The 16,516-nt window shown below is 36.1% G+C and overlaps 1 protein-coding gene across 2 annotated transcripts in view; it reads left to right on the top strand.

The window, feature by feature from the left end:
* CNTLN (centlein) overlaps positions 1–16,516 on the top strand; it is a 244,813-nt gene that overhangs the window by 54,654 nt on the left and 173,643 nt on the right. For both annotated transcript variants that reach the window (XM_040962776.1, XM_040962775.1), the window contains exons 4-5: positions 8,276–8,410; positions 9,034–9,213. In XM_040962776.1, coding sequence (XP_040818710.1) covers positions 8,276–8,410; positions 9,034–9,213 — 315 coding nt within the window. The remainder of the gene's footprint in view (positions 1–8,275; positions 8,411–9,033; positions 9,214–16,516) is intronic.

The raw sequence follows: 16,516 nt of genomic DNA, 5'->3' as shown, positions 1-16,516 counted from the left end.
CATATGCTCAGTACATTCACTGAACTAGATGAATACAATATTATGACTCAGAAATAACAAATATGCGTTGCATTGCTCAGAAAAATAGTCAAGGATCAGAGGTTTGGGAAAGCATATCCAGGCTAAATAGTCCCTTCCTCATTTGGCTGTACAGAAAAGGAGAATGGGGTTGGTTAGGCAGTTTTTTTTATATAATTTTATATTGAATGTTTTATTGTTTAGTGAATGCAATTGAGTTTGCTAGCCTTATAGGTTTGGGATACTACTTAAAAAAAATTGACTTTATAGTGAAAATGAATCTTCCCTTTCCTGATTCTCTTCTGTTTTATCTTCCATGGTAGAATCACTTCCTTCATTGTTTTTGTTCGTTTGTTTGTTTTTTCTTGAAGAATTATAGTGCTAGCATCAGTACTTAATATTTAGCAAACTACATGACTCACTACAGATGCTCATTAAATAATTTTAAATACATGATTGAAATTGAATACCAGCAATCGACTATATATGCCAGGTTGTAGACTCACAGTACTGAGAAATTAAATTTAGGGGTGTAGTTTTGAAGTACTCAAACAGGTTTCATTTAGAAGAGATTCTGAGAGAATTTGCTAGTGTGATCATGAGGCATAAATCCTGAAGATTGGAGTGTAGGGTATGTCTGAGTAACATTGAAATTTGTAGTTTGTGTCCCTGATAAAATATAGAATTATAGTTGGAGATGAGACTAGTGCTTACTGGATTTATTTGTGAGGAAGTTAATTCATATTCTTAAGAATACCTGCATGCACTTCAGTTAATTTAGATTTGTTGGGATTAAATCAGTGGGGCTGTTGGAACTTGACAGTAATTTCAAAGTGTCTCCAGCTTTTCAGTCTGGAAAAACCAGAAAAGCAGTGGCACTCTAATCAGAAAGAGGGCTATGGACAGCAAATACAGCATGGGCTTTGCTTTTTTGCTTTAAGATTTATTTATTTTTATTTGAGAGGCAGATTTTTTCTTGTTTGTGTTGGTTTTTCGTTTTTTTTTTTACAGAGAGAAGGAGAGACAGAGAGATCTTCCATCCACTGATTCACTCTCCAGAAAGCCACAACAGTCTGAGCCGAGTTGATCTGAAATCAGGAACCAGGAGCTTCTTCCAGGTCTCCCACAAGGGTGCAGGATCCCAAGGATTTGAGCCATGATTGACTGCCTACCCAGGCCATAAGCAGCTGGGACACAAACTGATGCCTATATGGGATGTCAGCACTAGTATGCGGAGCCATAGTGCTGGCTCTAATAGGGCTGTTTTGAAACTAAAATTCTGTGCTTCTTTAAGACCATTTATGTTATAGTTGCAGGTGCAAATTTAGTTTGAAGACTTCTGTCAAACTTGTGAAAGTATGAATTTGATTCTTGGGGAGGTTTTTTTTTTTGCCTTAACATGTACATATTTGGTGCTATACTTGATGTGCCACAATACTGGTCCCTCCATACAATTTCTTGTGGTAAGATTATAGTAAAACGTTCCCTGTCTAGGATCCAGAACTGTGGCACAGTGGCTTAAACTGCTGTTTGCAAGGCTGATATCCCATGTGGGCATGAGTTCAAGTCTTCTCTGCTCTGCTTCCACTCTTGCTCGTGATAATACCTGGGAAAACAGTGGAGTGGGCCCACATATGTAGGCTCTTGTACTCACACAGAAGACACAGATGAAGCTCCTGCCTCCTATCTACCCAGCCGTGATTTTATAGTCTTACAAATAGCTAGTAAATAAACCTTTTAAAATTCCCCTTCTAGTATTATGTAACACGACTGACTTTTGATAACCTAGAATATTGCATTTAATTAGATGATTATTGCTTTTTGTCATTGTGTTTCTATTTTTCCATACCTTCTAGGAAGCTCAGAAATCAGTTTTGGTTTTCAGTTGCAATTAGTTTTTTTATTCCTACTTACTCTTTCATATACCACTGTTTCAGTTTTTGTGCTTTAATTACTTCTCTATTTTTTATTAAAACTTTCATGTCCACTTTAAAACTAGGTCAGTATAAATAATTAACTTTGCTCAAGTATTGCCTGGGAAAGTGTTTGGTCATCTTCTGCTCCCCTCCCCACTTTTTAAGTCTTGCTTCATACCTACTATTATTCTCTTACTCTGTAGACTACTCTTGATCGTGATTTGAATTATTCATTTCATAGCTTATCTATAATAAATTATTTTCCAGACATACTTTCTCTTGTTATGCTCTATAGTTCCTTGAGTTCTGTTTGCTATTTTAATACTAATTCAAACCAGCCCATTAAGAATCTGCTCTATCCAGATAGGTCCAATAAAAAAATCATATGGGTAGGGTATGGCCTGGTGGTTGAGGTGTTGATTGGAATGTCTGCATACCACATTAGAGTGCCTGTATCTTATGCCCTAGCCGAGCTCCTAATTTCAGTTTCTGCTAACTGCAGATCTTAAGAAGCAGAAGTGATGATGACTTATGTCATTGAACTGATGCCACTTGTGTGAGACTCAGATGAAGTTCTTGGCTCTGGCTGTGGCACTAACCCAGCCAACTATTGAAGGAATTTGAAAATGAGCTATTGGTGGGATCTGTCTTTCTCTCTCCCTGTCTCTCTTCATCCCTCCATCAAAATTTGAAACTAAAAATTTGTCATTTCTTCTTGCAATGGATGGTCCAATAGATACTTTATAAATAGTATTATTGTTTATATCATTCAATGTCAAACTTGTCCTTAAACATTTGCTAATCTAGTATAGAATATAGTATGAACAGGCACAGGCTAAGTATATGTGTTAAATGAGTTGTATAGATAATGTAGACATTTGGAAATGGAAGGCATTATGACATACTTGGGTAGTTGGGGAAATTAGCATGTAGGATGTGGACATTGAATCTTGAAAGAGTAAGGCTTAGGAGAGTGTCAGCAAATGAACTAAACTGTGGATGTGTTGTTTTTAATGTGTCTTGTCATAGGCCATTCTATTGATGCCAGGAAAATTTTTATATCGCCCAAATAACAATTGAAAAGGTCATAAAAATGAAAAGTTATATTGTTACATTGTAGGGCTGCTGGATTTGTGAAGAATTTCTAAGCATGAGAATTATATGTAGGAACTGTTCAAGTACTTGGACTCATAGCTTATAACATAACAATTTAACCTTTTTTTTTTAAAGATTGATTTATTTTTATTGGAAAGGCAGATATACAGAGAGAAGTGACAGAGAGGAAGATCCTCCATCTGATGGTTCACTCCCCACCCAGCCACTATGGCTGGAGCTGAGCCAATCTGAAGCTAAGAGCAAGGAGCTTCTTTTGGGTCTCCCACCTGGTAACAGGTTCCCAAAGCTTTGGGCCATCCTCAACTGCCTTCCCAGATCACAGGCAGGGAGCTGAGTGGGAAGTGGGGCTGCCAGGATTAGAACCGGCACCCATATGGAATCCCTGCGTGCCCAATGCAAGGACTTTAGCAGCTACACCATCGCACAGGCATAACAATTTAATCTGTAAGTGTATGAAATCTTGACAGATGTTTAAAACTTTTGTTAATTTATTCCTGTTCATCTGTTGATAGACAGTTGATTTGACTCTATGGTTTGGCTCTTTAGTAGTATTATAAAAAGCATTACCCCAATTATTTCATTTCCTTGGTGTATATTCCTAATAGTGGTTTTGATGCATCATATGTAAACTCTTTTAAGAATGTTAAACAAATTACATAACTAAATTATATGGAAGGCACATATTTCTTTAAATTAAAACAATTTTTTTGAAAGAATTATAGAGAAAGAGAGGGAGACATACACAGCACCCTTCCAACCTTTGATTCACTTCCCAAATAGCCAGGTCTGAAGTCAGAAATCAGGAGCTTCTTCTTGGTCTTATTCATTAGCAGGGAGCTGGATTGGGTCTGGAACAGGCTCAACTTGGAGTAACACTAATTTTGGATGTGAGCATCTCAGACTAGGATATGATGAAACCAGGATGTTTCATCAAAAAATAAGAAAATTCACGTAAGAGAAAAGTTTTTAATGACTTTATATATACATATATATATATATATATATATATTTTTAAAGAAATTAAATTCATTTTATAAGTATCTGCCTCAGAGAGATACTCAGAGATCTTAGCAGTTCCACTGTTGAATTCTACTACACATTTTGAGAAGTGGAAGCACAATCATGGGTTATTTCAGAAATAATATTTTCAGAAATTTTCAGAGAAAATGCATATACTTCCCAATTGATTTTTACACAGCATACCCCTGGTATCACAAAGCTAATGAATCCAAGGAAAATTTTTTTAAAACACAATCTTACTAGGGAGAAAGATTCAGCTGAACATGCAACAAATCACATTTAAAAAAAATAAAAGTGAAGTATGGATCATTAGAGTTTTCTCTTCCTCTTTTTAAATCTGCTCTGTTGTGGAGATTTTGATATATATGTGTTTATGCTTCAGCAGCAAACATTTCACTTCTGTTGTAGGACCCCCTTCTAGGGTAGATTTGTGATGACAAGTTTTGTAGGCTTACCTCATGGAATAGTATTAATTTTGTTTTATTTCTGAAGTATTTGCTGGACATACTATTCTTGGCTGTGTTTTTTTTTTAAGATATTGAATATTTCACATCATACACTCCTGATCTATAAAGTTTCAGCTGATAATTTTACTGTCAGTCAAATGGGAATTGCTTTATAAATGACTTAGAATTTTCTCTGGTTTTTTTTTTATATGTAATTTTCTTTTTCCAGCACTTTTGAGATTTTGACTGTAATACCCCTTGGAAAATATCATTTTGCTTGACTCTGTTAGGGATCCATTAGGCTACCTAGATGTAGATGTCCTTATCTTTTTCTGAGATTTTGAGGTTTCTGCAACTATTTCATTAAATAGGTTTTCTGTGCTTTTTGTCTTCTGTTCTTCTTTTGGAATATCTATGATATGAATAAATATTTACCAACTTAATTTTTTCCCATTAAATTTGAAAGAATTTGTTTACTCTTTACAACCTTCCTTTCTCGCTCTTTACCAACCTACTTATTTACTACGTCACATTTGTGTTAATCAAAGAACTTTTTATGCTTAGAAAGTTATTCTTCTGCATACACAATTTTGTTGTTGAGTCTTTCAATTATATCTTAAACTTTATTTAGCTTTCAATTCTAACATTCTAGGTTAATTTTTTTTTCTGATATCTAGCTCTTTGCTCAATTTTCCAAAGTATTTTTTTTTCTGAACTTTGTATGTTATTAACTTTCTGCTAGCAATTTACACACATTCTTTTGATATTTTCTATTGAAATGCATTCCATTATTGAAAAAATGTTGCTTCTGATAACTAAGTTGATGTAATGACCCACTGCTAGATTGGGTCAATGGTTTGATAAATACTACTTGGCAAAAATTCTTGAATTGTATATTTGGTGATAATACTTTTTTAAAGACTTATTTATTTTTATTGGAAAATTAGATACATGGGCAGGAGGAGAGACAGAATGGAAGATCTTCCATCCTTTGTTTTACTCCCCAAGGGGCCACAAAGGCTTGATTTGCGTCTATCCGAAGCCAGGAACCCGGAGCTTCTTTCCATTCTCCCAAATGGGAGCAGAGTCCCAACGCTTTGACTGCTTTCCCAAGCCACAAGCAGGGAGCTGGATGGGAAGCTGGGCTGCCGGGACTGGAACTGGCGCCCATAGGGGATCCCAGCATGTTCACGATGGGGACTTACCTGCTAGGCTACCATGCCAGGCCCGTATTTGGAGATATTATTAAGAGTAGTTACAGCACCACTGTTTCTGTATCATTTCCCTTCAAAGAGAAACAGTTGAAAATACATTGAAAAGAGATAAACACATATAGTATGGAATTTTAATCTAATGGAATAATACCAAACCCCCACACAACTGAACTGCAGCTGTGTCTGTCACCGTGGTTGGATTTGGGAAAACATGTTATTAAAACAGCAAAACAAAGAACATGTGTAGTGTGATTCGGTTTATATTAACAGTTTAAAAAGTGAGGTGAGCTACACAGTAGTTATATATCTTCAAATGAAAAAAAAAATGGACAGAGAAAGGTAAGAACAAAAGTTCCAGATTAATGAATACTCATGGACTGTAGGAGTTAATAGAAAAGAAGAGAACATGTCTAGGAACTGAAAGAGAATGATAACATTGTATTTCTTAGATGCAGCTTAGTAGTAGGTATGGGCTGTTCCTTTTATTTTCTTTCTTTGTTCTATTCACGCCTATTATATTATTCTGCTTTGTTTTATTAATATAAAGAAAATAGATTGTGTGAAACCCATAAATTCAGTTACAATAGGCAACCACAATTCTCTCACTTTTCTTTCTGCCTAAACTCCTACACCTCCCTCCCTTTTCCATCTATTTTTGCAAGGATATAATTGTAATTTACTCTATAGTCATAGTCTTAATTCACCACTAATCATAATATTAAACAGGTAAAACTAGAAAAGCCACAGTACCAAAGTATAGACACAGACTAAAAACTACATTCATATCCCAAAGTGACTATTTAATTCCTATACTTTTTTTTGTAGTCTTTATTAGCTGTCACACATCAGAGATTACATTTGTATTCAGTGTCTAAACTTTTTGTAAATACAAATAAAATTTGCAAGTAATATTAGAAATTTTACTGGGGCCATGCACTGTAGCCTAGTGGCTAAAGTCTTCATCTTGCACAAGCCAGGATCACATACAGGTTGGTTCTAACTCGAACAGCCCTGCTTCCCATGCAGCTCCCTGCTTGTGGAGTAGGAAAGCAGTCAAGGACAGATCAAAACTTTGGGACCTTGTACCCATGTGGAAGACCTGCAAGTCTCCAGGCTCCTGGCTCCTGGGTTCAGCGCAATTCCAACCTTTGTGTTCACTTGGAGAGTGAATCAATGGACGGACAGCCTTTCTTTCTGTCTCTCCTCCTCTCTCTATATCTGACTTTCCAATACAAATTTTTAAAAAAATTAAGCATAATACATAGTCCTAATTTGTTCCTCAAACTCAACCCGCCTTTCATACTGTCATTTAATCTTATCCTCAGTTTGCTTTTTTCTTTACGTCCTCTGGTGAGAGTCTGATAAGAAATACGTATTTGAGTGTTAATTAAATATTTATGGGATCAGTTTCAATGATAGAACAGAGAAAGTGATACACTGCTGAGCACATTACTTATAAATGATAAATATTCCGATAAGTAATGTACTACTGAATGTTTTACTTGAAAATTAAAAAGCAACCCTTTGAGCATTTCATTTTAGGCTATTAAAAGTTTAGCGATAAAAGAAAAATAAATAAAAACTTTGATTTAATATGTTTTAAAAAGTGTTTCTACTAATCTTGATTGTCCTTTTTGATTGACAGTATCTGTTGAGTCTTACTTGAAGACTTCATGTACATTTCTATGCTCAGATAAGAGATGCTTGGTAAACATTAGTTGAATTAATAAATGTGCTATTAAAAGCAAAAAAAGGTTACCAAGTATCAGAATATGGAGTTTGATTTTGACAGTTTGAGTTAGATTCAGAGAATCCAAGTTGAGGTATTGAATTGAAAGATAGAAATGTCAGACTGGTGATTATAACAGTCAGGGCCGAATTCTGCACTGGATACTCTTTAAAACAGAGGTAACAGTGCAACCTGGGAAAGGGGTTAAGATTTCCTGGACAGCTATGAAAAGAGGGAGGCTAAGAATGGTGTCATGGGTACATCCAACAGTTAGGTATCATTTAATTATTTTTTGCTTTTAAGCAGTGTATTCAGTAGAAAATTGTAGCAGTTTCAGTATGTTTTTAGTAGAGAAAGATATGTTTATGAATAAGTAAATTGCCATTTTATATGTTTGTATGTTTGTATGAAATGATGTATGACTTCTGAAAACCATATTTTTTAAAAAAATACTTTCTAAGATGACTTTTTAAGTAATATAGTAAGTAATTCTTATTTAGGCTGTGTAGGAATTTTCTTTATTTGAATGTTTTGTTAAATTTTTGTTTACTTCTGATGTACAACTAAATTCTGAGAGAATGTGTTTTATTATGTACTGTACAGCTTTTGTGTTCCTCATTTTAAAAATGAATGGGGACTATCCAGGAAGCACATTTTAGTTGATAATCTACAAATATATCACCAGACATGAGAATTGTGATGACAGACATTATTATGAAAACTACCTAATTTTGATATTAGCAATTAAAATCTAAAGCTTCAAATATTTTTTTTCCTGGAAATAGAAGGTCACTAATAATTGAAATGTTTCCACAGAGAGAATCAGCACTAAAACAGGAAATAAATGACCTTGTGAAACGGAGGATTGCGGTAGATGAAGAAAATGTTTTCTTAAGGGAAGAATTCAGTATCTTGCAGAAGAAATTTAAAGATAAAAGTCAAGAAGTTAAGGTGTGTTGATTTGTACACTGTTTTATAGGACTGTTGCTTTGAAGTCCTACTTTAAGCTTTGTCAGCCTTTGTGGCACAGAAAGTGACAGGCTCAGAGGAAAAATTGCCTTAGGCTCTGCTGTACCATACAGTTTTTCTCACATGCAAAAACTCTCATAAAGATGCTTTAAAGCAGAGACTCCAAGCTTTATAACTTTCAGATAAATAGTTAATGATGGAAATGGAGCTAAGAAAGTAGGAGTGTGAATATGTGGCTTCTTGTAATTAGATTCTGATGGGACTGGCATTATTAATTGATAAAACCCAGGTCTGGGAGGATATGTCTGTATGGGTCTCAAAAATAGCTGGGGACAGCATCAAAGGCAGCTTGATCAATTAATGGGCTCTTTGCAAATGTGTACTCATCAAAGCTGTCATCCAGTGAAAAAATATGACCCATCCACCTGCATGAAAAGAGGCCAATAAAAGTACACAGGTGACCTTGGCCATCAAATATAGAAGAAGCTGCTTTGAGAATAAAGCTGCATGGTTTATATTTGCTGATTAGTTCTTATCTTTTTGGGGGATTTGGTGGGTGGGGGTTTTGTTTTGTTTTGTTTATCAGCCATTGTGCTTTTCTACAGAACACTAAGGAGTGTGTACAGAATAAAGAAGAGCAAAATAGACTGGTTATAAAAAATCTGGAGGAGGAAAATGAGAAATTAAGTATCCGTTGCGCTGACCTGCTAAATGACCTGGAGAAACTGAGGAAGCAAGAGACCCTTTGGAGGAAAGAAAAATACAGCAGTGATGCAAAAATAAAGGTAGAGAACAATAATGGAATCTGCACTGCTGTTTTGGGCCTTACTCCTTACAGGAAGTTTAATACATGTTATTTTCCTTAAGTAACAAGTTATATATTCAAATCCACCAGTGGGGACTAGCATTAATTTATATTCTTTCACTTAAGACCCACAGCTTTTTAAAAATTGATGCTGCAAAGCAGGAAACTGACTTCAAATAGTTATTCTAAAATGTAGTCATTAAAAAGTAAAGGCTATTGCATTTTGAAATAAAATATTTTGAAAAAAAGCATATTTAGAGTCATGATTGTAGACTTTTTTCCCCCCAAATCAAGCAACACTTAGAAATACAATTAGATATCATTCCAGTATAAAAAACGTTTTCTAGGTCCTTTGAAAAACCAAATCTGAGAAGAACTCCACAAACCAGTTAGAAATATTTAAATATGGTTTTAAGATGGTGCTTTCTATGACATAAAAGGAACTAATTCATCGTAAAATTTTATTTTTAATGAAGGATGGAAGTGGTGGTCAATCTTAGTAATGGTCCTACCTCTTAACTTTTTTTTTATTTGAGAAGTAGAAAGAGAGTGTGAGAGAAATTCTCAGCTGCTGATTTATTCTCCAAATGCTTAAATGTCCAGATCTGGGACTTGGAAGTCAGGCCTTCTCTGAACGGGTGGCAGGAATCCATGCGTTAAACCATTGCTGCCTCCTGGCCTGTGGACTAGCATACAAGTTGAAGTCAGCCCTTCTAAATGTCATGCACACATCCCAATCAGCACCTTAACTGCTAGGCTAATACCCATGCTTGCCTTCATTTATATCAGTATTTTTAACACATGCATTTTTTTTGTAACATCCTCCTTGCCTTATGAAGGTTATTACTCAGCCTTCTTTTCCCATATAATTTACATTTCTCTTTTATCATAGATTTCATTGCAAAAAATACAGAGATAAGTGAGTCTAGTAAATGTGATGATCTTTCTATGTATGTGCATCTAAAAGGATATATAGCAAACAATTATAATTATATAAAAATTCAACAAAAATACTCATATCATGTTTATGGATATGGCATGTATGTATGCTTGTCTACATAAATATTTGCTTTAGAGATGTGTCTGAGAAAGTAAATCAGTTCATTGCATATGTTGAAGGAAATGCACTAGGAATATTAGTGGACAGTCACGAATGACTATGCCATTGAGAAGATTGAATTCAAAGTGCATTTGTTTTCTTGATGTTTCTGTCAGCTTAGTAAGTTAGACTTTTTTTGTATTGTTTCGCAGCTATCTGATTATTTGTGATGATTTTCACATTCTTATTTATGCCATTCAGAATGATTTTTGTGATTTTCTGTAATTTTTAGTTCTATGAAGTTTTTACCTTGAATAAGGTGAATTGGACTTTCAAAAATTAATGTGTTAATAGTCATTTTCATTAATTTTATAAAGTTTTTGCTTTCTGAGTTTTTATGATAAATTATTTTCTGTCCCACAGACTTTATTTAGAATCATTGTATAGTGTGATGTTTTACATTGTTTGCTCAGTAGTTTATTGAATTGTGGATTAACCTTTGTCACATCTCTTGAGTATTCATATATATGTGCTTCTGTATGTCCTGTCTTCATGTTTCAAGGTACTGTAGCTTTGCAAGTTGACTCACAATTTGGTAGACAATTCTATTTCTTTGTTCTTCTCTCTATAAGCCCTAAGTATGTATCTGTACTGTGAATGAGAGTCATTTTATTAGCTTTAATGAAAAATTTCTAGAAAGCAATTTACTTTATAAATTAATTTTGAGACAGTTGTGATGTTACCATCCATGAAGGTTGAAATACAGTTTTGCAAGTTCCTAAAATGGTATTAATTATTTTACTTGGTTTATTTCTAAAGGCAGATTGTTACATTTTAGGATTTTTAGGGTTTCAGGAAGGCAAGGAGGCAGCCAATTAAAGTAGAAGAGTTAATTTTAGGAGTGACTTATAGGTAAGGAAGTTTTCTCTAGTCGTTTTAATTGTGATGCTTTGTACAGTTTTCAGATTTTTAAAATTTATTTGTTTTTGTCAATAGGAACATTTTTCTTTTATTTTTAAAATTCTAAAATTCATTTTAAATATTTATGTGTTTTTTTTTTTTTTTGGAAGTTGGAGTAACAGAGAGGTAGAGGCAGGAGATCTTCCATCTGTAGATTCATTCCCCGGATGAGCACAGCAACTGACACTGGAAACTAGGGCCTTCATCCTATTTATCCAGCTAGGGTCTGGGAGGGACCCGTTCTAGAACCATTAACAGTGACTGAATTCAGTGTCCTGCACCTGAGTCTCAGACCCTGCCAAATGGAAGGCTGGCGTTGCGGATGGCAGCATTGCCAGTTACACCAGCCGCCCCACTTTCCTTTTTAAAAATATGCTTTATTTGATTACAATTTGTATTCAATATCTTGTTCATGCATTTAATCTATTTTAACTCTAGAATTCAGTTTTGTTTTAGTTTATGCACAAAGCTGTGAAATTATTTTTATTATTATTATTTTTTAATTGGAAAGGCGGATATACAGAGAGGAGAGACAGAGAGGAAGATCTTCCATCCGATGATTCACTCCCCAAGTGAGCGCAACAGGCCGATACTATGCCGATCCGGAGCCAGGAGCCTCTTCCAGGTCTCCCACACGGGTGTGCAGGGTCCCAAAGCTTTGGGCCGTCCTCGACTGCTTTCCTGGGCCACAGGCAGGGAGCTGGAAGGGAAGCGGGGCTGCTGGGATAGATCCGGCGCCCATATGGGATCCCGGGCGTGCAAGGCGAGGACCTTAACCACTGCGCCACCACGCTGGGCCCAAAGCTATGAAATTGTGACCACAGTCCATTTGGAAGCATTTTGGAAAACATCATTTTCCAAAAATGGACCTGCATAAGAAGTCCTATATCCTTGGCAGTTTCTGCACCTTTGCCTATAATTTCCCAGCTCTCTATAGCTACCCGTCTAGATGGCTGTCTCTCTAGATGTTGCTATTCTATAAACCTTTTATGTACATTAATCATAGTCTGTGGCCCTTTCTGACTTAACTTCTTCTATGTCACAAGGGTGGGGAACATCCGGCTCATGAGTATGTAGCCCATAAAATCATGTGGGCTGGCCCCTGCCAAGGCAGTCACCAATAGGCCTTATCAATCTGTCTGTAGAAGGCTAATTTGTAAGCTGATAACTTTATATGACCTGTGAATGACATAAATATACCTGCATGGGTCTTTGACAGGAAAAAAGAAATGTTACTATCTCCTGATTAGTAATTTTAAGGTTTATCCATGTTGTAGCATATTTCATCACTTTCTTTTCATTGCTGAATCCTTTATTATATAGATATTCTGTGTCATTTCCACTTGAGGACTATTATGTATTATGTTCGTGTGAATAGTTATGTTTAAGTCATTGCATAAAAATTGAGGCTAAGAACACATTACTACGGAACTGACATCAGGGCATACCAAGCTCAAGGAGTGAGAAAACTGTAGAAGGAATGCCAGTCATGAACTATCGCCTGTCTTTTATCATCTAAAGATCAGTCATAAAAGAACTTTTCTCATCGATCTTCCGTAAAATTAAGTTATAAGACCATCATTTCAGAGAGGTCCTGCCTTGCATCAGAAGCCAATAGGAATCTAACAGATCTGACTGTTTCCACAGTTTATTTCCATACTAGCATACCCCTTTGTCCTTCAATTACAGTTAATTGTGACTGCTAATAAAAATAATTTTTTTTTGGATCTTTGAGTTCTTATTTCTGATGTCTTCTATGTCATATAAAACTTTGCTTAAATGAATGTTTTACTTTTCTTTTTGAGTCTGTCTTTTATTATAGTGGTGTCGCTCATAAACCTTGCCATGGATAAGGAAAGGGAGCACTTTTCTTTCATAAGCATGAATATATTTCCATTTCTGTTTGAGTATGTACAAAGACAGAGATTTTTGTATCATATGGTAACTGTTTTTAAGATTACAAGGAACTGACAGACTGTTTTCTAAAACATCTATACCGTCTAATTTTATGCTCTGAGCCACCATGTAGGAGAGTGATTTTTTAATGTCCTTTCCTTTGCCTGTCATTTGATTTCTTCCTATCCTTGTTATTTTTTTATAGCCATCCTCATGGGATGAAGTCATTTCTTATTGATTTACATTTTTCTGATAGCTACTGTTGAACATCTTTTCATGTATTATTGACCATTGGTATACCTCTAGATTTTTCTATTTAAGTCTTTTTAGGTAATTTATATATTCCTAAAAGTTTCTTTGCCTCATAGACATTACTTCAGTTGGTGATGAACAATCGTTTTTAGTATTCTCTAATAAATCCATTTTGTTTCTGTTGGTTGGGTAGCATCCTCCTGTAGTTTCTGATTTTATTTATAATTGTCATTTGATATCAGCTTGTTATTAGTTACAGGACCCCCTGTAGACTACAAAATCCATGAATACTCAGGCCTTTATATGTAATGTCATAAAATTGGCATATAGTCTTTATGTATCTTCCTATAAAGCTTACGTAATCTGTAGAGTACTTACAATATCTGTACAGCATATATCTTACATAGCTAGTTGTGATGATGCTATTTTTTTTACGATTTATTTTTATTGGAAAGTCAGATGTATGGAGAGGAGGAGAGACAGAGAGGAAGATCTTCTGTCCACTGATTGACTCCCCAAGTGGGCACAACAGCTGAAGCTGTGCTGATCCAAAGCCAGGAGCCCAGAGCATCTTCCAGGTCTCCCAGGCAGGTTCAGGGTCCCAAAACTTTGGGCTCTCTTTGACTGTTTCCCCAGGTCACAAGCAGGGAGCTGGATGGGAAGCAGAACTGCTGGGAGTAGAACCAGAGCCCATATGGGATTCTGTTGCATTCAAGGTGAGGACTTTACCTGCTAGGCTACTGCTCCGGGCCTGATGATGCTATTTTTTTAAGGAATTATAAGAAGTAATCGGCACATGTTCAGTACAGGTACAATTAAAGCCAAAACTGATTTGAAATTAGTTAAAACCATGAATGCAGTTAAAACCATGAATACTAATCAGCTCTTCTGGTTAGTATTTGCATAGGATGTTTCCCCATCATTTTACTTTCAAATACTTGTGTCTCCATCTGAAGTGAGTTGTCTTGTAGTTCATTGTAGTCATTTGCTACAATTCCATTTAGTCTGCAATTACTCCCAAATTGCCACCGCCCCCAACTGATTTTTTTCCCATATTATTACAATAGTATAATCATTCATAAGGCATCATGATTACATCAGTCTGTTATTTAAGTGTGCCCCAATATTGCTGGTACAGGGCCTGGTGTGGTGGCCTAACAGTTAAAGTCCTCACCTTGAACGTACTGGTATCCCATATGCTCGCCGGTTCTAATCCCAGTGGCCCCGCTTCCCATCCTGCTCCCTGCTTGTGGCCTGGGAAAGCAGTCAAGGATGATCCAGGGCCTGGGGACCCTGTACCCATGTGGGAGACTTGGAAGAGTTCCTGGCTCCCAGCTTCGGATGGGCACAGCACCATTGTGGTCACTTGAGGAGTGAATCATCAGAGAGAAGATCTTTGTCTCTCCTCTCTGTATTTCTGACTTTGCAAGAAAAATAAATAAATCTTTAAAAAAATATATTGCTGGTACAGACAATGTGAGATAGCCCAGCATTGTCTAGATATGTCCAACAGTTTCATTTTGAATCCATCTGATTTGGAAGTAGGGATATATATTGCATTGTATCTTCACATCTAGTTATGGTAGTCTCTACTATGCCATCACTCTACATTCTCTTTTTTTTTTTTAAAGATTTATTTTTATTATTTTTTCATTGGAAAGGCGGATATACAGAGAGGAGAGACAGAGAGGAAGATCTTCCGTCTGGTTATTCACTCCCCAAGTAAGCACAACGGCCGATACTATGCCAATACAAAGCCAGGAGTCTCTTCCGGGTCTCCCACGCTGGTGCAGGGTCCCAAAGCTTTGGGCCGTCCTGGACTGCTTTCCCGGGCCACAGGCAGGGAGCTGGAAGGGAAGCGGGGCTGCCGGGATAGAACCGGCACCCATATGGGATCCCGGGGCGTGCAAGGCGAGGACCTTAACCACTTGCGCCACCACGCTGGGCCCTCTACATTCTCTTAAATGAAAAGCCATGAAGCAAATTCAGCAACAGGTACAAAGCTAAAACAACAACAACAAAAATTACAGCACCATGGAGTAAAAAACTGCCACAGAATAATCAACACATGGGTGACGAAAAGAAAACACACAAGTCTCTTGAGTAAAATCATGCCACTGTGTGATTCATGAGCCAGCAATGAATTTGACAAGAGAAAAGACACCATTTGGAAGAAATGAAAGTGAAATAAAAAACAGCAAAACACACGGGATGCAGCAAAAACAGGATGGAAAGGGTTGTTGAACTTACAGTTATGCAGTCCCTTTTGATACATCATTTTTCTTTGTCAGTCTAACCAAAAATTTTTCAATTTTATTGCCTTTGTTTTGCCAAGATTCCAGTTTGTTTTGTTTCTACATTATATTTTTCTTTTCAATTTTCAAAAACTCACCAATTTTAAATATTTTTGTAAGACATATTTATTTGAAAAGCAACAGAGAGGGATCTTCCATTGTGATATAGCAGTGGCTTATACCTAAGTGACTGAGGAGGCTGAGACTGGGCAAGGACAGAGGCAGGAGCCTGAAACTCTGTCTGCTGGGTTTCCCTGCGTGGGTACAGGAGCCACAGGATTTAGGCTTTCTGCTCTTCCAGGTGCATCAGCAGGAACCTGGCTAGGAGGTGGGGCGGCCTGGACTTGACCCAGCACGCACGTAAGAGGCCAGTGCCAAGGGTGACAACTTGTGTTCCTGCACTACAACGCTGATCCCTCTACTCCAAACTTTATTGTAACCGTTAATGTTTATTATTTTGTCATTATTGTTCTATGTTTGGGTTTAATTTCCTTTTTTTTTTTTGTTCCTTGAGGAACAAAGAGTATTAATACAAGGCTCTTTTTTTTTTCAGTGCAGTCATTTGTAAGTATAAATTTCTGCCTGAACAACTGCCTTTGCTATGTGCTGTAATTTTTGATAAGTTGCATTTTTAATTTTCATTTATATCTAAATATTTTCCAATTTTTAATTTTTCTCCTTAATTCTTTTAGTAGGTTGTTTTTAAATTTCCATTTATTTGTGAATTTTCCATTGTTCTGTTACATTTTTTTCAGAGATGATTTGTATGAGTTTCAAGTTTTTAAATTTTATTCAAATTTACTTTATAATCCAGTGTGTGAAAAGGTTCAAGTAAACTTAAA

The sequence above is a fragment of the Ochotona curzoniae genome, unplaced genomic scaffold, assembly GCF_017591425.1.
Source record: "Ochotona curzoniae isolate NIBS_2020 unplaced genomic scaffold, NIBS_Ocur_1.0 scaffold_3208, whole genome shotgun sequence".
Classification (NCBI taxonomy): Eukaryota; Metazoa; Chordata; class Mammalia; order Lagomorpha; family Ochotonidae; genus Ochotona; species Ochotona curzoniae.
Note: the sequence above shows the minus strand (reverse complement) of the source record. Positions and strands in the feature narration are given on the sequence as shown.